At 47.7% G+C, this 24,395-nt stretch overlaps 1 protein-coding gene across 6 annotated transcripts in view; it reads right to left on the bottom strand.

Annotated features, from left to right (window-relative positions):
• Positions 1-24,395, bottom strand: part of LOC118507127 (sal-like protein 3) — a 186,539-nt gene that overhangs the window by 62,858 nt on the left and 99,286 nt on the right. For 4 of the 6 annotated variants that reach the window (XM_036045145.1, XM_036045139.1, XM_036045141.1 and 1 more), the window contains one exon: positions 10,798-10,887. Coding sequence is in view for 1 of the 6 variants with exons in the window: in XM_036045138.1 (XP_035901031.1) it covers positions 7,677-7,723 (47 nt within the window). In the remaining 5 variants the exon portion in view is untranslated. Of the gene's footprint in view, positions 1-7,676; positions 7,863-10,797; positions 10,888-11,052; positions 11,166-24,395 lie in introns of those variants that run through there. The other 2 variants (XM_036045142.1, XM_036045138.1) reach the window with 2 other exon arrangements.

The following is a 24,395-nucleotide window of genomic DNA, read 5'->3' as shown; positions in this document are numbered from 1 at the left end:
TAAGTGGTCTATACTCAATGTAAATGATACCAGGATGCGGTAAAGTCCTCGCATTACGGCATTACGATTGATTACTTAATGACAGTGAAATGATTTATTCGAATTTAATACGTTTCGATGATGAAACGTTGCCCATCGGCTGCTGCTGCTGCTGCTGCTTGGGTAGTCTACGCAACAGAGTTGCAACCGGTGTCGTTACAACCGAATGCGATGGACACCGGAGCGACAATTCTATCCGGTAGCCGATGAAACGAGAGCGATCTACTTTTGCCCAGGAAAGTATGTCGGAGATGAGTCTTCCCTTTGGGATGTCTTGGATAATTGGTTACACAACCAACTCAGCGCTGTCCTGTCCGATGTGATGGGCATACTGTTCGATCGTCTTCAATTGATGGGTCCGCCCGAAATGCTGGAGTTTGCATGCATACAATGTCTGTGGACTCCACTTACCCGGAAGGGATGTGATTGGCGAGACGAGACGAAAGCAACATAATTATGCGTCTGATTCTTTGTTTGTTTCTACAAATGAACGACGTCCAGGCCGGTTCCCGCAAGCTCGACGGGAAATTCAATTAATCGAACCATCAGTCCGTGGAACGAGTTATGAATTGAGATTTCCTTCCAGGAGATGTTCGATTCGGGGAAAGATATAATTTCCTCCTCACGCAAAGACACTTCCCGAGAGCCCTTCGGATCGATTTGGGTGTAATTTGCGATTACGATCTGATTCAGGACACATACAGACCGAGAAAGAGACAGGGAGATTCTACGTAACATCGCACCGCAAACGAACGATCGAAGAATCCATGACCGGAAGGGACGTGGACGCAATTTTCGCGTTGTTGATCTGCAAATGCAAACGATGAACACAGTTAACGCGGCCCATTACGCGGAGTTTGGCGGCGTATAATTTCGACCCCCGGCTTTGGAAAGTTTCACCGATCTGCACACTTTTGAGTTAGTTTAATTCGGTTTTAATTCGGTACTTCTATAAGGAAAAAACAAACCCCTCCCGGGGAGAGGGGCGCGATGCTGCCCGCGATAAGCAAATTCGAAGCTTTTGCCTCATTCAAATGGAAATTCTCACATTCAACGGGGCGCATAACAATCAAGGGTCAGTGATACGAATGGGCGAGAGCGGTGGACGATTTGCATTGATAATTACTCCCCGCGATGGGGAAAAGCGAATCTTCCGAGCCAAAGCCGAGGCGCTTGGTTGCAATGATAATTTTCCGTTTTTTAAATTAGCTGCAACATTTCGTCGCTAATGTTGGGGCTGGAAAATGGAGGGTTGCTGTTGCTCCGTAAAACCGGCGCACGGGGGTTACGGCGAATGCTTAGACAAAACACAAATTGTGTGGGCTCGTCCCGGGGGTGAAACATAAAAACTATTAAATATTTCAACAACATTCCACCAGCCTGCCTGCCTGGCTGGTCAGTGCATAAATTATGCTCGAGGTCCGCGTACGCGATAAATTGCATTTCATGTGCGCATGTCGTCGGGCTGTCGTCGTCCAGCCCGGTGAAGAGTCCAACGTTCGCGCGAAGGTCTCCCCAAAAAAGGTTGGGCAGGAGAAATTCTCGCAGGAAAAGCTCATCATGTTCAACCATACAGGGCTTGTTGGGCCGTGACAAAACGCTGCTTCCTCTCTACGACCAGAGCCAACTCGTGACCTCGAGCCGCATTGGTGTGGTTGCTGCTGCTGCTGCTGTAGAAAGAAAAACATTCGCCTCCCCCCAAAGCACCATTGTCCTGACGAACGAGCTGGGTTGGCAGGGACGGACAGAGTAATGCGGCGCCTCTAGGTCACGGTTAGATGGCCAGGTTTATTCTCCCTTCGAGGCGTGGGCGTAGGATGCGATGAAGTGAAAGTGAGCATGTGAGAATGATTGGAAAAAGTAAAACACTTTAATGCTGAGCATGGTTTTATGCGCAAAGAATGATCTTCCACAGTAAAGTTTGTTTATGAGCAACGCGAGTCATTCATTGAACAAGAAAAATCTCATTTTACACACAGCAAAACAGCAATCTGGGGCGGCTTGTTCGACCATCCATTAAAGCTGCCTAGAACACATTCCAGCAACAGCACAAACACACAAACGCTCTGTGGCATTTCCTCAGTTTGATTTGCATTCATTCCGATTCACCCACGGCAGCCATTAAGATGGCCAAAATGCCTTGCTCACCTTTAAACCCGCTCGCCGAAGCACGCCTGCCCGAGCGATCAATCGATCGACGGGAGTGCGAGAACCGAGCGCAAAGCGATTAGGTGTAAAATGTAATTATGTTTCGGCTGAAATTTACTGACGATTAGGAAAAATAAACATCTATTAGGCGGCCCGAACTGTCGAACGCCTTCCAGCTCAGTTAGCATTTCGATTTCTATCAAAGGCTCTCGCTCGGTGGACGAAGCCGGTGGAGCAACAACATGGGCCGCATTCCGGTAGCTACCGCGCGCACACCGTAATGGACAACCGGTTCTTGAGCGCTGTGAAGATATGAAGTTTTCCTCTTCTGCTGCGCCCGGGAAGCCTGCCAGCTACCCAGAAGCATCGAGACATTCGAGGAGCAATGGAAGAAACAACTAAAGAAGGGGGAAAAAACATTCAATGAAAAGAAAGTCATTCCTCTCCTCGGTGGCGCTGGAATCGCTGCAAGTCCGAAGTCTGAGACCTGCACAGTAAACAGTAAAAATCAACCCCTATCCTACCAGATACGCCCGCCTCAAAGGAAGAAAAATTAGTAACATAAACAAATCCCATGTCTTCATCGCTGCTCGGTGCGACCAATTCTCTCTGGACGTGGAGCTTCTGAGACAATTTGTAGATTTGTACGGTCAAAGCGAGGGTTGAGCAGGCCCGGGAGAAAGTGACCGGGCCGAGGTGGAGTACGCTTGAGCATTTAAGATAACGCGACCGCGCAAGAAAAGGATCTGGACCAGCTGGGCGGTGCGCACCTTTGAACTTTTTACCTCATTCTCATTGAGTCATTGAGGCCACCTGGCAATTGCTGGATGCGTGGAGCGTCTTTGCGACTGGGAAGCGACCCCGATCGACGCGAAAGGACAAACAAAAAACCTGGCGAGCGTAATTTATTTAAATCCCTCCTTTAATGGTTGACCCCGAAGAGGGCTGATGATTTTGTTGCAGCACGGCCTCGTCGGTAATCGTCGATCGTACGGCGCGAGCCTCCGTAAGTCGGCAGCGAATTATTAGGGACATCACGTCGCTCATCCACGTCGAGATGCTTTAGCCATGAAAGCGAAAGAAGGAAGAAACCCCCACTCCGGGAGTTGTGGTTGCAGGATTAAAATTCCCTCTTGGTGGTGTGAAGTAGTATGTGTCAGCATACTCGCATCCAAGAATTCTGTCGCCTGGTGTCGCCAACTTATTGACCATTCGATTGGAGTAAGCTGATCGTCGGTTTGCTGTCCGACGCAGAATTCATCCCCAGGCAAAGAGGCCTCCGGTGACAATTATTTCTTGGATCTTAATCGAATCAATCCCGGAGCCTGGACATCCCTGGGGGATGATTGGTGCCGACGATCGATAATTGCGTTGGCACGTGATCGCGAGATGCATTCTCCCTCCATCTCTCTCTCTCTCTCTATGATGTGATGTTACCTGTCTCGAGTTGAGGCATAAATCAAATGCCATTTTTTCGCGTGATACTGTCTGGAGTGACCGTCCGGAGGTCGCTTGGAGCCATCATAAACGGGTCGTCGGTACTTAAAATGTATGTTCCGCATCTTGTTCCATTCATCCCGGGGACGCAACAGTCCTATAAATATTTATGCGAAATTCATACGATTCCCGCAGAACTTCGGCGCTGCGAATGGTGTACTGCAAATGATTTGCCCCCCGGTGGCGCTGTTTGGTGGGCTTTTATTTTCTTTCCGTATTTTTCGGCCAGTTGACAAGCTAGTGCAGTTGCTGTGCCACGCAGCCAGAACGCAACGGAAACAAGAGAACAACGAAATTATGAACATGATCGTAAAACCCGAAACAAGTCTGTAAATAAAAATGGCTCTTAAAAGGTTGTACTTAAAGCTAGCGGGGAGCCATTTGACGAGATCTCAGGTCTCCGTCTTCGGGATGTTGGGCGTGGATGGCTTGGAATGTTAACCACCACAAGCTAGCTTGGTCGAGACATTCGTTTTCCGAAACGGATTTCGTCCAATTTGGTGGGATTAGAGATTGCTGCGTGCGGAGTTCATGATTAAGGACAGCGGGATAATGTCACGCCGTGGACCGATTCCGGCTTATGAGATGCACCAACTTCAAGTGCAGTGCCACAAGTGCCACTGTGTGGAACGAATTACAATAAATCTCGTAAAAGTTAATCTCCTAGAGCGTCAAAAGTCGTCTCGTAATCCGTCACAAGCCCTCGAAAATGTCCTAAATTCCCTTCCTGATTTGTGCCGTCCGAGCTTCCCCGACGCTGAGGCTTCTGATTCGGGGGTGGCTTTTCCCATGTTGGTGATGTGATGATTTGTAGTTTGTTTGTTTCCTCATCCTTCCAAACCCGTGCCTCTCTGCAGTAGCCTGTTGCTGATGGTGAAAAGCAAAAGGGCTAAGTAGTGTCCATTTACGTGCAATGCCCACACACCTCAGTTCCGTCCGTCGTCCGGGGGTTGGGTGAGAATTGGCGCGATTTGTCACAGTATTTGATCAATTGTTGAGGCTGCACAGTGGAGTTCACTGTCGGCACACCGTGTGGCCCGTGCTGGACCGTGGAAAACATGACTCGGTACTTTGGCCGTTGAGTACCGGACCGTTTGGTGGGTGATTTCGTTATGGATGAACTTTTCCATCTGGCGCTCCTTCGGCAACTTAAGCCAGCTGGCACGAGGGCGCATGGCACAATTGAAAGATTCCGCCCGACAGATAAACTGACTGGTTTTCTCACCTTCGTTTGGCTCAAGGAGGGACGGGAAGAAGTGACCCTTGGGCGAGGGTTGATTTATAGGAAGAAATCTAGAATTAAGGGAAGTGTCGAGCAGAGCAGTTAAATAATTCGAGTTTGTTAGTAAAAACGAGCTTTGAAATTGAACGACATTCAAGCCTAGAAAGAGCTTCAGGCAATAGAAGATCTTTCGCTAAGAGATCTTTCGCTTAGAATCTGTATCCAGAATTGTTGTCCAAGACAAACCCACTAAGTCGTTTTCTTCAATGGGCCGATATGGGAAAAGCTCGTCCACTCATTAAATAAAGTAGCTCAGTAGTGTTTGCACTTGTTCCTTCATATTGCAACGGTTCCCTTTTAAGCGGTGCACGATTACTTAAACATCACCCGGCACCTCCTAAGCGAATGCCAAACCAACTCCGACCGTTCACTGACACCGACGCAGAAAAGCGTACACGATGCTTGCAAACCCAGCCCAGCGACTTATTAAGGCGCAAATCACCACCCCACGGGGCCACGGGGTGTGTTGCGATGTTTTGCGCACCCACAAGTCTCCCATTTCCAGCACTGGAGCACTGGACGCAACAAAAAGTAGGTGCATAGGTCAGTGCGGCAGTGGTGTTTTAAAATTTTGCTTGATTTATGAGCTTACCGTTGCGTCCCGGTCGGAGGCGTGCGAAGAGGACGGTAAGGGTTTGGTACGCAATTTGACCGAATGCACATAGGCCTACACATTCAGGGGTTCAGGTCATGCCCTCGATGCGCGTGCAAGAAGTTCCTGCAAGAATTGTTGCTCCCTCAGCAGTGTGGCTTTCGTGCACTGGAACTGATGACTTTTCCAAGTGTCCCGATAAGCCTCGCTTGCGCGAGGAGCTGACGGAGAGGCTAGGGCGAGAGGGCCCAACAAGTGTCGCAGCAGCATTGGATTATGCTGATTTAGTTCGTCTCTTGGGCGAACGACGCCGGAGAAGAAAACCAAAAGGCATCCATTCGTCTTATGCTGCTCCGGTTGCGTTAATGTCGCCGGCTTGAACCTGTTGGACATGGTTTTGTATCATGTTGCCCTTACGTGGTCTCTGTCGCAGGTCGCTCCAACGACAACAACAACAACAGCACACCTGGCCTGGGTTCATGCAGCGAGCAGCCGAATACACACAAAGGCGACGGCGAGTGCATATCACAACCTTCATCACGTGATAATGGCTTGCAACGGTCGCCGGTGGCAAAAGGACGCCGGCCGGAGGACCGCTTCATGCGCCTTTATGCTAAATGGGACACCCTTCGGAGCCACCGTCTCCCGCGTGCAAGTACCGTGCGAGAAAATCAACGATCCGAACTGTCCACTCGGATCGGTTTCGATTCGAGGCAATAAATTTGAAATCTAAAGCTTATGAAAGTGATTTCGTTAATTAACGTGGGATTAGCTCGGTAAGTTACGCGGCTCACAAGACCCTTGGCAACAGTCTTTTGTCGATCGGCTGCAATAGCGAGTGATGTGTGTGTGTGTGTGAGACCAACAGCCTTTGGGGGTGGGCGAGGCTCAATACGACAGGTGGCTCGATTATGGCGTTCGGTGTTGACCGTTTTTTCCTTCATTCTTGCCCCGACTCCACTTAACAAGTTCTTGGTGCTAACGAGAAAATCGTGGCCCGAAGGAAGCCTTTGGCCGCAAATGATTGCTCTGGTGGTTGGGAGTGGATTGGTTGGACGCATGCCTAGACTAGTAGGAAGCAATTGCCCGAGACTGATTGTTGTTTATTTGAAGAGGTTCAAGTGTAGCCGAGCCGAAGGATATGCTAACGTGGAGCAAGTCATTTCCTTACGGGGCAACCGGTACTATCGGAAGCAATAGCGATCCCCGAGAGGGATTTAAATAAATTAATATAATAAATTCTAACGCTAATGTCCTATCGGCTGACGGCAGTTCATAAAATTATTGCAGCAAAGATAAGCGCAGAGCAATATCCATAAATCACATAAGGGCGGCAGGCTTTAAAGAGAGGTTGAGACGCTCGCTCGAACGAGAATGGCGCAGGAAAAAGTGGTATAACATTCAGAAGCATTAAACGAATTGAAGTCAATGCAAAAAGCATCAAAGTTTTAACGACATCAAAATGGAGCCTGATTTAATTAGCGACTTGTCCCAAACAACTTCACGACACACGATGAAATGCAAATATTAAGCACACAAAATTAAGCCGCAAGGACACGCTGATCGTGATCTTAATAGAACTATCAACAAAATTAAAACCACAAGGACGTGTGCAGAAATTGAACAAACTCACACACAGAAAAAAGATACTTAAGGAACTGATCAATCTGATTCCAATCGCCACACCACCTTCGATGTCTCTATTTCAAACCGAGCTTGGCAGTTGAAGCTGGCTTGTCCTTCGCCCAAGCCCCCGCCCAAGCGAAGGATCACTTGGAACATATGCGCGCGTGCATATGATCAATCAATTCGGAGCAGTGCATTACGCAACCGAGCCTTGTGTCCGAGTGTCGCCCAACAAACCGTCAGCCGCATTGTTCCGCTGATCGACGGATATGAAAACTCAATCCATTCTGCACCGATCGGGCGACTTGGCGATTTCGCGATCCTATTTCGATATTCACGCTTTATGGATTTCAGGCCGGGGGTTTCGCACTATGTTCGACTCTGTACGTTCCGTTTTTTGCCTGCCCTCCTCTTGTTTGCGATCAACCTGACGCTTGTCCGAACGTGTCATGTCTCGTCAAATCGCGTACGATCATTACTGTTTTCATTTACCTTTGCTGTCCGCCCGTGCTGCTGGTCAGTGTGGCCCGAGCCGACATGCATAGTAACTGTGAAGCTGTTTGCGGTTTAGAATATCGTGACTGACCGATTTGTGTGCGCGTGTGGAATGGTCGCTTACACGCAAACCACGTGGAACACGGTCTGGTCCGGCTGGCAAAACTCCCACATGATTGTAATGGGTGGAATGGGAAGAACAGGGTGGGTTCACGATTCATTGACCTCTTCGGTAGGGTGTAGAACCGGCAAGCAACCGATCTAGAACGACAACAATATTGCATCATAGCTGGAATAATAAATCAGTTTGATAAGTTTATGAATGCAGGTTCAGTTCTTCCACAGAATCAAATCGCTTTGCTGAGCTCCGTTACAATGCTTCAGCTTAAATTGACATTTAAATTTATTCTTGTATCTCTAAACATAACCTTACACCTTCAAAGGTTGATGCAAATCGTGTCTCCCAAGACACGGTAGAAATCCACTCCACAACACAACGACGACGACGACGACTAATCAATCCACTTAGTGGAGTTGATATTTGTTCAATCGAAAAACGATCTCAACAGTGTGTTCGATCGCTGCTAACCGCTTTTTCGCACCCTTGCCACACAGCCTCACTCCTTCACCTCAACATCGATCAGGGGCATTACAAGTCCAGAAATCATAACACGCCACGCCACACCACACGTCGACGCCTGACTACGGGCGAGAGAATGGACCGATCAGTGTGTGCCAGGATGTGTGGATTATTGATGAGAAACTATCTCCCCCCCAGGAGGTGTACGAGACCGGGTGCGGGTGCGAGTGGGAGTCGCGGGCAGGGTGTGGTACAACACTAAAGTGTAGCAAAGTGCAGCAAAGCGGTACACTTTCAGGCCCCGTGTTGCACTTGTCAATCGTTTCGCCTCCGGGATATATGTTGGTCGTTGGCGGTAGCTCAGATCCGATCGACCGGTTTTTTGTAGCTCTCCACATCTCGTTTCCTGAACAAAAGCATTATCGCATCGATGGGCGAGAGAACCAGCGTGCGGGAGAACAGTGAGAAAAGTCGATCAGCATCCCACGAACAGGGTTTGCCGTCACTGCTGCCTTGCTGCTGCTGCTCGGGGCTGTGGCCAGGGCGGCAAAAGAGTAATGATTATTTCATTATTTGAGATAAAAAGCGCTGTAAATTATGCTGCAAATTGGCAGTGTTGCGTTTTCAAGGCGACTGTGATTGGATATTAAAAGGATTGGGTGGGAAAGGCTAAAACGTTTGCTGGCTTAAGCCGCGAGGACAGCGATAGATAGACTCTTCGCTGCAACGGCAGCGATCGCGCTGGGACGGAGCAAACCGTCATCAGATTAATTAGAATGAATTCAAAATATTCCTCCCGAGGTCCTCTTTGCGGATTACGCGACGGGTAATAAATGGAATGTCTCAAATTATTGGCCACTTATCAGATTCCATTCGGCTGCTTGAATTTCGGCGAAATAATTAATTTCAATTAAACAGAAACGCAAATACCCGCCTTGTACGGTTGTGGTATCGATAAATTTTCCGCGATATGGAGGCAAATGGAGATTTTCGGTGGTGTCATTTTTTGCAATCCTCCAGTAGCTTTTCTTATCTCTGCTCCGATCAGGTGAGTTGATGATAAAGACACCCCTTCTCACGTGCCCTTCTCTCAACAGCTTCTACAGGTGTTCCAAAGAGCTGCTGCTGCTGCTGTAGTTCACCATCAAGATTATTCCGTTTCATGTTGCCCTTTTTGCTTTCTTTCGCGAAATCACACTAACGAAAATATATTGCACTGATAAGGGACTCGATCACAACACAACGATCTTTCGGTGGGGAAATTTCAAGGAAACGTTGGCACACCACTGGCTACCGTTGCATACATCAATCAACGTGCGCTTGGGAAGGTTACCGGGGCAAAAGAATTGTCCAAACAAAAGTCCAGTCCAGTCCAGCTCCAGCTCCAGGAAGGATAATAGCATCGGCCAGACAGAAGAAAGAAGTCTTTCGTCGTTGCAAACGGAAGGGACAGCATCGATAAAATATGACTCGATTGTCTAGCGGTGGCGAGTGTGACGCGTACTTCGCTGGTAATTTATCCCTTTAAAAAGTTCAACTTGAAAAGATGGCTGGGAATGGGATGTAAGCAAACGGACTGCGAATAGAGAAATTGTGCATTCATTGTTTTATGGATCAATTGTTGGTTGGGCCTGCATTTTGGTATTCACGAATACCGATATAAAGATATGACAGACGGTTAGGTCAACGCTTGGGTTGTCATTCGAGAGTGATTCGATTGGGTTAGGTCCGGTCTTGAGTTACGAGCGGTAAGTGTCGTTACCATTCGACGAATTTGCATTCGCTCTTCTGCTTCGTGTTGGCCAGCTCAGGATAGAGCACGTCTATAGGAAATGGCCAGATCGCCAATACGTTTCAACGAAACACGGTCCAGGGTTGCACTCCTCTATCTAAAGTTGAATCCGATCTCCGACACTAGATTAGACTTCACCTAATCCAGTCACTGTTCGCTGTGCTCCTCTACACCTCTTGCCTAACAGGTCGCTGACGAACACATTCCTGGTGGGACATATGACTCCGGTATCCTCATCACGTGCCTCAGTCTTGGAACACTCCCGGCTTCGGTCGCCGTGAGGACAACAGTGCTGTCAAACAGTTCGGTTAGCTTGTGGGTCATTCCCCTTCTGCACAGACCCACACAGACACCGTCAAATACAGTCCTTAGAACCAGCCACTCGAAAATGACGAGTGCATCGGCGTCCTCTGAAAGCAAAGTCCAAGACTCGTGACCGTAGAAGACTACCGGACATTTCAGTTTGCATTGTGTGTGTTGTTGGAGTTTTCCGGAGAAGTTTGGGGGGGGGGGGGGCCATAGTAACCCATAGCGGAGCTCATTCGCTCCTGATATTCAGTCACGCGCAGGGATCTCTCACTGACGAAGGGAATATTCATATTCGAAGTACTCATATTCTCCTGAGACATGGACGCTCTCCAAAACTTGCTCTCAGATGCTCGGAAAGATATATGGTTCTTTCCTAAGATTTTCATTGTGCAGGATATTCATAGCGATTTCACCATCGTACAGCTAATTAAACTTACCAGTCTCCGGTCGGCTGGACATGTCATGAGAATGATACCGGACGGCTCGGCCCGAAAAGTCATTAAGGTTGACCACATAGCATGGTTCATCTGTAAGATAGACCAAGAAATTCGATTGTATTAGTAGTACCTCGTATATAAATAAGTAACTAGAAAAATCATAATCGATTTTTGGAATTGGGAATCGTTCACGTCAGTTATGTTTCACATCACCCATTTCTCCGTGAAAATGACGAATGGTAATGGATGCGATACCTGCCGGCTATTAACACACTCTAAATCGTCCATAAATTCCCACACTGATGATGAGTTGCTGCTTCTCGGATGGAAAATTATCTTTACATAAACAAAACGATTTCCTAACGCACTAACAAGGGGGATGAAGCTGCAAATACACAAACAAGAAGAAGAAGGAGATGTTTTTTCCATCAGCCGTTTAGTCTTGTTTGGCCTGTTGCTTTGGTAGGAGGATACTTCTAATCGAACGCCAATCCGCCAAACACGATCACAACGAGATGGTTGGTAAAATGCATTTCCTCTATTAAAATACCAACTGCATACATCGATCGTCCATATCGAAGTGACCTCATTAGGCCGCATACGTTTGCCTGTGTCCGCGTGTGTGTGTGTGTGTGCTGTGGGAAAATGCTGAAATGTTGAATAACCGGTAGAAAGCCATTAGCGGTTTATGGGGTTGCCCGGTTCGATAGCTTGTCCGGTTGAGGTTGCTGCTGCTGCTGCTGCTGCCGGTTGTTTGTAATCGAAAATATAAATAAAAAAAACCACAACCTGCGACACAAGAAACCTATGAAGATTATGAGTTTTCCGTGCGCGTATATTTGAATTTCTGCCTGTGGCTACACAGTGCCATTTGCCACCCGTCGGACACGATGGCCGAGAGAACCATCTTTTTGCTGGCTCTTAATTTATTTTAATGCATCCAAAATGAAATTATACTACAATAAAATGGTAGTAAAAATGCAAATCTCGCGCCTCACCGACGCTTAATTGTTTGACACAGAAAAAATGGTTTGAATTTTCGCAGCTCCAGGTGATTAATGGGCTCGGCGGGAAAATGGCTACGGCGTGACCACAAAGGTGGTAAGCAAAAGTTAATTTTCTAATCAAATTAAACGACCGAAGCAGTACAATGCGTGCCAGGCACTCGGCGATAAAAGCGACCCGAACTAAATAAACTTCAAGCTCAAAGCTCATCATTAGGAGGGGAAAATGGTCGAAAGTAAATAAGTACAGGGTGGGTGGCTTGCTGGGCGAAGTTGCGCGGTCCCATTAATTACGACCGCGATCTTTGTTTCTCATCGCCCGCACGGACCACTTTATTGGTGTTGGATTTGAGGTTTTTTTGGGGAAAAAAACGTTTGAAAAAAGGTACCAGAGCACTTGTTCGCATGAATAAAGATCATTTTCCACCGGCTAGAGTAGCAATTAAAGCGGACAGATAAAATATTCACATGTCTGTCAGCCTGTAGAACGAGTGTGTGTGTGTGTTTGAGTCGAAGCAAACAAAATTCCTGCCCAACAGTGCTTGGCATCTTGGTCTTGTTGCTCGTTGGGACCAGCACCGATCGCTCAAACACCCATCAAACCAAACAAATATGATAATAACCCTGGGCGGCTCCGAACCCTGAGCTCTGAGGTCTCGGGGTGGAGTTTTGGGTGGTGGGTTGGGAGCCGTGCAAAAAATGATATCTTTTCCAAATCCACCTGATCGCCGGATGATCGTTTCGGATCGCGACGCTCGAGCAAAAACAAACTAATCCGAAGGAATCAAAACGAGTTTGTACCGGTTCGCGGCGGCGAATCGCTTCCGCTTGGCGAAATATGCGTTCCCTGCCCGACCGATTCCGAACCGCAACCACCACCATTAGGGTGGACGATATTGCCTGCTCGCGGGTCTGGCCAACCGCTGCATGACATCCTACCATCCGGCAGTGGCCTTGACTCTCGCTCGCTCTTCCATCCACCCTCCAATCCACTTGTTTCAAGGCGCTTCTGGTAGTTGTTTGACGGATTCGACTTGTTAGCGTTACGCGCCACGCTTGTTAGCTCTTGATTGATTTGGTTTTTATAGGCTTCGTGGCTCATTGAACCGGTACACGCGCTTTTCGGGTGGCGTCTGGCCACATGAGCGCCATTTTTTGTTTGTCCTCTAGTCCGCGTCCCAGCTAATGTGTCCCTGTGCGTTTGAAGTTTGGTCGTTTTAGTGGCCCGTTCCTGAACGCTACTAGCGTGATATGTGAAATCCACCATGCGAAAGCACTTTCCGGCAACCAGGAACCTGGGCGACGGCGACGGCAACTCCCTCCTCGGGCTTAAACCAGTTTTATGAGACTCCACCATGTTATTATACGCGATTTAAAGGAAATATTATAAAACACGACATAAAAAATAATGGATCCTGCATCCATTGCCGCCGCGCCAACACCGCCTGCAGACAATTGTGTTCTTTGTGTTGTCACACAGCCCGCCTATTTAGATTCGGACCCCGAAAACAGGTGAAGCGAGTAGTGATCAATCAACAAACAACAGCGGGCTCCAACGCGAAACGAGTCGGGTGGGAACCAGTAGGGTTTTTTTTTTTTGTTGACCACGGAAGATCGCAACTTCAGGACCTGCCACAGGAAGTAATTCTCGACAGCGACGAGGTTCTTTAAAAGCTCATTGCATACTGTCCGCGGGCGATGAATCCTGGAATGAAGTTATCGATGATGCATCAAAGACGATACGGCACCAGCCTGCCAAAGCCGGTCCTGCATCCTTCGCGATTTAATGTCCCAATTACGGAGCCCGATGTTTAACGGACCGGGCGATGCGACCTCAGCCAAACAGGTGATTGAAATTCCCGAACTCAATATTGCAACAATTTAAAGCCATTTCTTATCCTTGCGTTGGACCTGCGACTGGGTCCTGAGGCATTAATTAGCATGTCCGGTTAAAAGTAAATCAAGGATGTCTTGCACCGTTGCTGCTCTTATCATAATTTCTCGAGCCTCCTCGAACGGTGGTTTTCGGAACGCACTGCAGTGCCCGATCAGTGAGATGCTTATCTTGCGCGTCCGATCTTGACGAGCGCGCGCGTTGTACGCAATTAGCTTGTGTACTCATGGCACATCGTAAATTACACTTCGATTGAATATCGCGACCGAAGCAGACATTACCGCCGCGAATCTGTATCGGCCAGACTCGGCACACAAGAAGACCTTGGCATTGATAACACACAGAAGGCAGCTTGAGAAGTGGCTCGCGAGTCTTCTCCATCAAGTGCAGCCATGACCTCGCACGAACTCGCGACCAGGCGAAGATCGGATCGATCAAATTTAATGAAATAATCACAAGTTTCGATGTCTTCGAGTTTACTGCCAACCCGTTAAACTCATTTCACCGGTTGAGTAGGATAATTTTGCCGAGCCATTTATCAACTTACCAGAGCGCGCAATACCTACCGTTGGTTTGGGGGGTTTTTGTTGATCAATTTGATCGAGAGATCAACAAAATCAAAGTTACAATTCATCCTGATCCTGGTTTTCGGCGCTTTGCTGGTAAAATTTCCGATATTCGTTCCGAAAAACAGCCAACATCGACTCGGAACAGTCCGTGAATGTGTGTGGTCCCCGGTTCCGCACGCTCGTCCATTTGCAATGAATTTGTTTTCACCTGCACCCAGTGAACATCATTTCGCCTCGCGTAGAGATTCGAAGGTAGCGAAAAGGGGTCGAGGAAAAAATTAACGCAAATTGCCATAATTATGACAATTCAGTCTGTCATACAAGATGATTACGATGAGGTAAGGGATTTTCGGTTACGCTACCTCAACACGTCCCGAAACTCGCACACTCGCACGGGGCTGCAGATTATTATTTGTAGATGCTCCGAATGCTGGCAGATAACTCCGAGCAGGCCACCAACCGAACAAAAAAACGCACTGTATCTTACTCCAGTGCGAGTTGCCGGTGCGAGGGAACCAGAAAAAAGGAAGACGATCTAGAAACTGTTCGCACGATTCACGAGAGCTACGGGTGAAGCAGCGTCCCGAAAATCAATGGTACAATGAAATCCCCAGTGTGTAACACTACACGAACCCCGACCCGGGAGCGGTGTTTATGCGATCATTTCGGCTGCAGCTCACACAAGAAAAAACGGCCTCCTTCTCGGTTAATGTGGACCGCACTTTTGGAAGTTTTGGTGTGAAAAAGTGGTCTAAACTCTTTAACATTAAAACGCCGACTACCAATCAAGCGGTGACCCTTGCGGTTGAGTGGTACCTGCAGCTTAAGGGCTCCAGGTCCAACAACGACAACAAAACCGGCCACCCTTCTGCGCGCCACACAAAGACGACGGTTAATTCGGGTAGAAATAACATGCACACCTCGTGTCAAGCGTGGACAACACACGCAGCGGGCTGGGCGATTGTTTTGAATTTCTTACGGAAGAGGATTTAAGGAGAGATTTTGGGAGCGACACCAAAGATTGACAGAAGCTGGCTTGCGGGATCCCGGGGCTTTGCGTGCATGCAAAACAGGGCCAAGAAAAGGGTCAGAGCTCAGGCTAGAGTCTCGGGTGTAAAATAATTGCCAACGATTATCACAAAAGGCGAGTACTGCTTTTACGGTGGCCGGGATGGGCTCGGGAACGCTTGGGCGAAATTACACCACACGGATGTAGCAGCTTCGGGTAACGAAGATTTTAGTCCCAACAAAGAAGGCAGGACATACTTTGGGCTGGCATCTACAGGTTGAGGCGTCTGAAGTTCAAAGAGCTCCCTTTCTGCGAGGGTGCGGGCAAGGGGTTCGCTACGGTGAAATTGTTCCTGACAAGCGCCCGAAGGCCTTAGGATTTGAGATCAGAACCGGGACCGTCCACAGTCCCGAGAGAAGGAAGGATACTGCTCCGTTTTTTTTTGTTTGTTGCCAAAGTCTTTCGTGCAAAACCCCATTTCTTAACAAGCGGTAAGTCGGCCTTTAACGAAAAACAGCCGGCCAAACCGGCCGATAAGGGAAGGCTTGTTGGATTTCATTTCGGCTCATTGGATGTGTAAATTTCACACTTGTACCTACCGCGACGAAACGCAACGAAACGGAACACTGTGGCTGCAAACAGGATGCACGACGAAGGCTGGTGACTGTCAAAAACGTTGGCCCAAAACGGTATGGCATTTAAACGTCCGTTTAAATATGATGGTTTTCGGGGCTTATGTTTGCTCACGCGGTAATCTTCGTGTGCTACGGTGTGCCACCCACATCGAATCCGTCGGTCGTGGAAACATTGTTTTGCCAACACGATCATCTTTAAGACGAATGGATGACTGGATATTTTGCTTTTTTCAGCAGTAATGAGAAGATGCTTGATATTAATATAAATTAAGATCATTTAATGAAATATTTCACAAGCTGCTGATCGGAATGACATCTAATTTTGCTAGGTTGTGGATAGATTTTATAAACTCCTACTTGTATTTGAGAAGGAATGTCAGTCATATTTGTTGCTTTTTTCTTGTTTCCTATCGATGTTATCACTCCATATTTAATTGAAGATTTTGTTAGTCCTATTTTGCCATGTTTTTAGCGAAACTATAAGTTAGGAGAAGGACAATGAAGGAGCCGTTACAATGACGTTAGCTCTGATGATGACGATGACCTCACCCTGAATTAGACTCGCCACGGTCCGGTGGGCTGGTCACGTCTTGAGACTGGCACCTAACGACCCAGTCTGTAAAATCCTTTCAGGCTGTCCACATGACCAGAGAAGGTTTGGTAGGCCCAAATTGGTATGGATTGATGGCATTGATGCGTCCGCCAGAACGACTGGGAAAATGATTTGACAGACGAGAGCGAAACCTTAAGCGATTTCGAGGATTTTTACATCAGACTAAGACTGCGTTGCAATTGTAGTGTCTGATAAGTAAGTGTTGACATTTATTTTGTCCTAGATATTCTTTTAATTATTCTACTCTGTTATCAGTGATATTATATTCTTCGTCTTCCTTGACACTCCAACCTCTCGAAAGATCTTGGCCTGCCATTTCTGGCTTTCTGTGAGTTGATTTTACCCGTAGCTCGATAGTCAGTCCTGTGTCGGTTGCTATGTTCAAATGAATGTTTCTAATGAAATGTGATTTCCTGCTTTTTTTCCAGGAGTTTGCATAAAGACATGCTTAATTTATATTAGTTTTCACTGATTTTTCCTCTTTCGCAAACTTTTCCTCATGCCTTTTCTCACAATTACATATAGCTGATGACTTTGTTTACACAAAAGCACACGCGTGAAAGTTTTCGGCACGAAAAGGAACAATAAATCATTTAACAACGGACCGCAAAAGGGCGTACATTGTAGAATTTATTCCTTATCCAAAAAACCAACGTCCAGCCTACAGGTTGCCAATATCTTATTGGAGTTTAATTAATTTGTTCCATATTTTAAGCCCAAATTTCGGACCCAAGCACTCCCTCGGTGGTCGCTCTCACGCTGAAACATTCAGGTGGTATTCGCCATTTTTCGCAACATTTTATATTTTGTGGTTGCCGGACCGACCGGAGGAGCGCAATTTTTCCTCCACCAAATTGGGTGCCATTTCTGGGCGGATCGGTTTTAATAACATCAAGGATGTTTTAATTAACTTTATCGCCCTGAATAATCAATTGTACGCCGTCTGGAGCTCGTGAGAGCATGCGGCGCCTAAAGGGAAGATCGGAACAGAACGAGGAAAAAAAATTGGAAGAAATTGCGGGAAGTTCATATTTTTGTATGAATAAAGATTGGAGAATATTTTGAGTTTTGTGCCCGAGAAACCAACTCTTTAACTTTAACCTCACGGACCCGGGTACGTCGTCCCATTCTGGACGAGGTTGGCCTCATTAAGCTATTACGCCAACAAGGTTCGCATTTTTATAACCCTATCCATCCTTTAGCAACATTTTAATGTTGGCAAACTTGTTTGCCTTATGATGCGTATCGTTTGGCTGCGATCGTTTGGGTGTGTGTGTGTGTGTGTCTGTACCGTTTTCTGGTGGTTGCATCGGTTGCAGCAACAAAGAAAAACAAAATTCGCCAATACGCGGACAATATCGAGCTGCAGCAAGTACGAAAAACAAAAGTTTTGCAATAAAACGGCCAAAACCAGTCCCAAAACTCCTGGCCGAAAACGGCTGCTAAGCCTCCCCACTCGCCGCCAGCAGCACGCCATTGTGTGCGCGCCACCGAAAAGTCCGACCCAATCCGGTGAAAAAGCAATCAAACTGCCTCCCGCCCGATAGCCGGCCGATACCTGAGCGAGCGAGCGAGCGATCGAGAAAGTTTATAAAACAGAAATTTATGCGAAGACATCAAAATGCTCGCAATAAAAAATAAATATGCAGTTTTAAAAGACGAACACAGCCTCGGACGCGGGCCTGCAGATCATGCACGAGTTGGAGTTTGAGTGAGTGAGTGCAGCCAGCAATGAACCAAAGACAGCGGAGCCAAAAAACTGTACGTGCAAGGAGATTAAAAAAGGAATCGCCAGCCAACGACAACACGAACACAGGAACCCGTTGCGCCACGGGAGGAGATTCGTGGCCGCGTGTCTGCGGCACAACTCAGCAACTGTAACGGCAGCCAAACGCAACCGGCCCACGGCCTGAAAACCCTGACAAGGCGCGACTTGAGAAGCATTTTTCGAGACTTCGTCACCTTCGGCGGTGGCGCGAGAGCTGGAAGGATCCGCGAAGCTGTGTGGTTCCGTTCGATTTTGGGCCACTGAAGATGTCCGTGGTCGCTAGATCCTGATGCATTCAACCGAGGCACTGATCGCAGTGACAAACGTGCGAGCGAGATGGTTACATAAAAGGCATCCACCAGCGTAAATGACTCAAAAGCCCGTCCTCCCTTTTGTCTTCGTCCGCACCTCGTCCCACCTCACACACACACACACCGCACCGATCACCCGCCATTGTCCGATGTCTCAAAAGCAGACCAGTACTAGGCTTTACTTCGACAACCTCCGCATCTTTTTTTTGGTTGTCGGAGTTGCCGATGTCTTGCATCCTTTTCCATCCCGAGCGACAGATTTCAGCAAGGGCGTTCGTTGGAGGGGGGGCCGAAATGCATTCTGCAGTTGATCGATATAAAATGGCGATTACAGGTTGGGGTTTGCACGAATAAAGCAAATGTTTTTTTTTTTTTGTTTGTTGTTGCTGCTGCTGCGAAGACCCTCGAAGCAACACAAGGAAAGTAAAAACGGGAAAATAACACACAAATATAAAACAAAATCCCGTTTTGCCTCTTTAGCGAGCCAAGACGGGCCTTTTTTGAGGTTGTTTTGGCGAAACCGGTTGCCTTTTTTTTATTTGTTTGGTGGGTTGCCCACACGATCATATCATCCGTGTGGGTTTGTGTGTGCGTGTGCGGGGTACTTGTGGTTTCCGCTTGTCGTTTTTTTTTTTTGCAACTCCAACCACACCACAGTGCTACTGAATTTCGCTACTCGATCGAACGTGATCGAAGGCAACAACTTGGTCCTCCGAGCTGACCGAACCCCTAATGTTCCACAGGAGAGCGCATTATTGCTCTCGTAAGGATAACAAGCACCGAATGCTTTACGATCATTGCACCAATTTTTGGTACGCGCAACCATCAAACAAAGATCACCTCGATCACCAGCCTGCAGTTGAGGCGAACCATTTAGCGGGTCTGGAAATTACGACCCCGAGCTCGCAGACGGACGGTTCGGAACATTTGATCCCTTTGGCCAGTTAGTGGGTGATCTGGCTCTCTAATTAAGCCTGTAAGTGCAACAAGTAAATAATGTCCCAAAAATCGCACAAGGCACAGCTCTGACACAGCGGTGTCATTACGATCGGGACCGCAGAGCAGATGAAAAAGCGAACATAAATTTTGTAGCTTATCACTTGATTCGGCTGTGATGGAGGTCGTCCCAGCAATGGGGGAAGCCGTGTCCATATCGGGAGTGCAGCATAAAATGAGGCTCAAATCAGCGATACCCTAACATAAACCCCGGCAGCAATCAACATTGCTCGAATTATGTTGGAAATAAAGAAGGCTCGTCTGAACGGAACGGAATACCCTCCGACAAGCAAAAGTCTCCTTGTTAACGGGCTCTAATGTGCGGAATGCACTTTTGAAATGACACCGAGCAGGGTTAATGTTTCTGTGTGTGTGTGTGTGTGTGCGAGAGCATCAAAATGTTACAACAAAGCTCGAAATATTTCCACCTCGGTGTGTACGGTGCAACATTCGGCCCGGCATTCGACGAATGTTTATTTGCCTGGTTTTGTTTTGACTATTTGATGACTGAATTCTCCTGCGAAAAGGTCAACAGCGCGACAACACGGGTGACAAGCTCGGCGTGGTTTTTCGGGAGCACCGGAAGTGAAAATCCCCCGGGGGGAAAGGCCCCGCCGGGGGAACATTGTTTTGGCGACACGGCTCAACCGGGTCCCGGTACATCAGACGCGGGACGCTTGTCGCGGGGATAGATTTATACAAAGTTTCATGAAATATTATTCCGATTACATTCACTGACCGAAACAGCATCACCAAAAACAAAAAGCAGAGGAGAACTCTCTCAAAAACGCCGAAGCGTTTTGCTCGCGGAAAACAAAACCAGAACAAAGGTTAGGCTGTGGGCCAAGGCATAAAAAGACGCTCGCTCACAACTGGCTGTCCTGCTGGCCGCCGCAGCTACCGGCAGTGGTAGTCTTGATGTCCAAACTCCAACCCTGCTGCTGGTGCTTATAAAATATGTGAAAACAAAAGAATGCAAGTTGGAAACCTTAATTGCATTATTTTAGTTTTAATTGACTGCGTTTATCTTTTCGCTTTTCCTTCGACCGACGTTGGCCTGACGCCTTCCGCGCGGCAAATAGGGGTGGAGGTTTTCGGTTGCTGTTCCGATGTTTACTCGTGTGTGTGTGTGCACGGTAGTGGGCCGGCCGGTGCACCTATATCTGGAGCTGAATACAATGCGACAAGCGGGCTGAAACCAACAAAAAAAAAAAAAACAGGATAAAATCTGCACCAAAAATCTTGTTTCTCCTTCATTGACCGCGCGACAGTTTGTTTTTTCAGGAGAAAAACTTTGGTCTAGGGGAGGTGGAAGGGAGTGGGGAGGGAGGGCAGTCCGTATAGAGCATCCGTATCCGCATCCGTATCGCAGGACAAAAGTCCCGAAATTCAGAACAAGTGATGTAAGCTGCCCAACGAAGGCAGCGGGAAATGTCAGATAAGCAGCAAGTGAAGCAAGCACGGGCACGGTAGAGAATTCTCTTATCTGAAAGGTGAAAAACCCATCGAACATTTTAGTGTTCCACTTATCAAACCCCACTGGCAAGCCGCTATCGAGTTCTCGTTTGCCAAACTTTGCCGGAAGAGCATTTCGTAGCAGTTCATGAATAAATCTTCGTTGCTTAGCGCTCATTGAAGTCTTTTGTGTTTGTCTTTATATTTTTGTAATATTTTATCTTCCTTGGAGCACAAGTTCTAGCAAGAGAAATTGAGCCTCTCAGTACGTTAAAAACCGTGAAAATATCCTTACAAAAATAAATTGTAGCTCGCTCCGTTCAGCTCCATTGCTGCTCCCTGCCAGGCGAAATAAAAACAAGCTGAATATTAAAAAGTGCAAAACAGCGACATCATCGGCAATTGGAGGGCGCGCGGGCAATAAAAGCAAGTCGAAAAGCCGCGCCGAGTCGTGCCGGGAACCAATCAGGGTTGAAAGTCATCATCATTGTTCACGCAAAGAAGCACGCACGAGCACGCCTTCCATGGCGAAAACCAGTACGCAGAGGTCAGCACCAGCAACGGCAACAGCAAAACAACAACTGCAAAACCCTTTAAGTACGGCCTCCGTTCGGATCCCTTTTTTGGGAGTGGGAGACGGCGAAGAAATATGATTATTACTGCACGCAACCATTTAGAGCGTTGTCGCTCTCGCGCGTACGCACACACGCCGCCGGATGGCCGGTCAGCATCAGCGTCTTGCGATAATGAGATCCAGCTTCCTGCCACTGCTCGATGGTGGACATCGCATCGCAAAAAGGGATTTCTAAATTATTTACCCAAATCACAGAGCACCCGAACTGCGACACGTCGTCCTTAACATCTTCCACTCGATTGCCAACCCCCCAAAACGGGGATCACGATAACCGCAAGCGTCGATCCTGCCAAAGGGCAATTACATCGACGCTTTCGACGCCAACGATGCTAAGCGAATCGCGCACACATTAAACTGCAAGCCGCGCACATTACAAGACGACTTCTGTAAAACCGATTTGGTGCCAGAATGCCAACAAGAACGCCCGACCCAGAGTAGCCCTAAGTAGTCCAATTAGCACAAGAGACTTGTGCGTCTGCAACGGCGAGGAACCCTATTTGCAGACGATCGAAAAAGTTTTAACGATTCGACTCGTTTTCGCTGACTGACGCTGGCTTGGCAGCAGCAATCTGACAAGCCGGGGCTTTTTTCTGCTGCTGCTGCTGTTGTTGTGCTGGTCTCCCGTTGCAGCAGTTTTTATTTCCTGCACCCGCGCCGGATCCTTCCCACGGTCACGGTAAACTGCTGCACCGAAGACGACGACGACGACGGCGACTGCAACAATGGCCAAACAAGGAAAGTTTCCTTAATGAAGCGTCAAAAATCAATAAAACGGAGTAATGAATCATATTTTATGACAGCTAAAAATGCGATCAGGCGATGAAAATAAATTGCACTCCCGGGCCACGGACGGAAGGCCACGGACGGCCACGAAACGTCTAGCAATGACGCTGCAGGAAGGGCCTTCCAAGGTATGTGCTCCAACTCCAAGAAGGGCCGATGTTTATCAAGGGTAAACTATGTCTTACTTACGATTGCGCCGTGCAACTGGCTGTGCGTTTGGAGTCATTTTCGCGTTCGGGGTTTCTTGTTTGCGAAATGAAGACAAATGATCAGCTGCCCGATTGTGCATCATGATTCCGGCGAAACAATAAAATTTTATTGTTTTTCCATTATTTTCGCCAGACTGCGTTCGCATTATACGAGCGCAAAACACTCGGACAGTCGGGCGGGTTCCCTGCTCGAGGGAACCACGTCAATGGGATTGCAGAAAAGGCCTGATTCGCCAACAGGGCTAACAGGGAGGACAGCACGCAAAATTTGAGTTTGATGAACGGCATCGGACGCGAAAAGCGCGAGAGACAGATTGAGATGCGTGATCAACGAAAAATCGATCAGCGATACTTTGATTTGACGAGCATTAGAATTGGGCGCACAAAATTGACGATTGCTTCGAGCGAACTGCGAGGACCTCGAGGACCTGCAAGGAATACCCTCCAACACACGGCGCGCTGACTTGCAGGAATTGAGTGATAAATTCTTCCTCTACGTGGCTCTACGGTACGATCAATTATCGAGGGAGCAAACCAGAAACGGAAGGCACTGCACTGCATCACAAAGCTTGCGTGTGTGTGTCGGGAAGCGAATGGCCAGTCAGTCAGTCAGTCGGGCAACGCTCACTCGCAATGCAAACCAATCCCATCCCAATGATATGCCAATCAAGCGAGAAACGTATTTTCATTTTATTGCATAAAATTACAGAAATTTCAGTTTATGATTATTGTTTCATGATTCGCCGACGCCACCGTTGCGATTGCATTTCGGGTGTCTTTACGCGTGTGTGAGTGTGTGTGTTGCTGTGCAATCGATCGGCATTTTGTGCAGTAATGGTCAGACTGCTTATCGATCGGCATTCGCTCAACCGACCTGGCCGCGGATCGAACGATGGCTGGCTGGGTGTTGCGTTTAAGCAGCACACGCTGCATTTAATTTACTCTTTGGCGGGTCCTTGGCGAGTTGTGCATCAGCAAACGCGGATAAATCAAAATTCCCTGCACCGGCAGCAAGAAAAAAAGCGGGTCAATCTCGGTCGATTGTTTAATTGCGTACGTAGCGGCATCCGATAACGGCGCGAAGGGTTTTGTTTACTTTTGCTAAGGTATTTCGGTACAAGCTGGAGCCGTTTTTTGTTCGAGAGCCAGAGAGAAGATTTATTACACATTCTGCTGGTGGGCCAGTATTGCATTGCCGCGAATCGCACGGGGTGGGCATTTTGTGGCAATAAAAGTCACCGATGAAAGTTCCTGGGTGACATTCCCTGCGTGACTTCACGGTGGTCTCGAAGGGGGCACCATTTTATCCGCGAACCGAGGCGAATTGCATGTCATTCTTTTTCAATCTAAAATTTCATGCAGAGCTTCTTTTGCGTTTGGATTTCGTTCGAAACGTTCCTCGAACCAGAATTCTAAAAGCACTTCGAGCAAACCTATTTCTCCAGCTCTAGAATAACTAAACGGCGTCTAATCGCAATTGCGCCATCCAACCGACTCCTTTTCCCACCGACAAGAAATAGTTTTCATTAATTTTCCCGCTAATGAGAGACGCACGTTTTTCGCTTCTCATGAATGGTCATGTTCCAATAGATTTGCGTTTCCTTCTCGGCTCCTACCGCCAGGCTTTTTGCACTGAATTTTATCTTAATCCATAGCGCACTCGGTGCTCATTACTTCACCACAGCAACAACACTAAGCCTGTTCATATGAGGGTTTCG

This window comes from Anopheles stephensi, chromosome 2, assembly GCF_013141755.1.
Source record: "Anopheles stephensi strain Indian chromosome 2, UCI_ANSTEP_V1.0, whole genome shotgun sequence".
In the NCBI taxonomy this organism is placed as follows: Eukaryota; Metazoa; Arthropoda; class Insecta; order Diptera; family Culicidae; genus Anopheles; species Anopheles stephensi.
The sequence above is the reverse complement of the archived record's forward strand: the minus strand, read 5'-3'. Positions and strand labels throughout refer to the sequence as shown.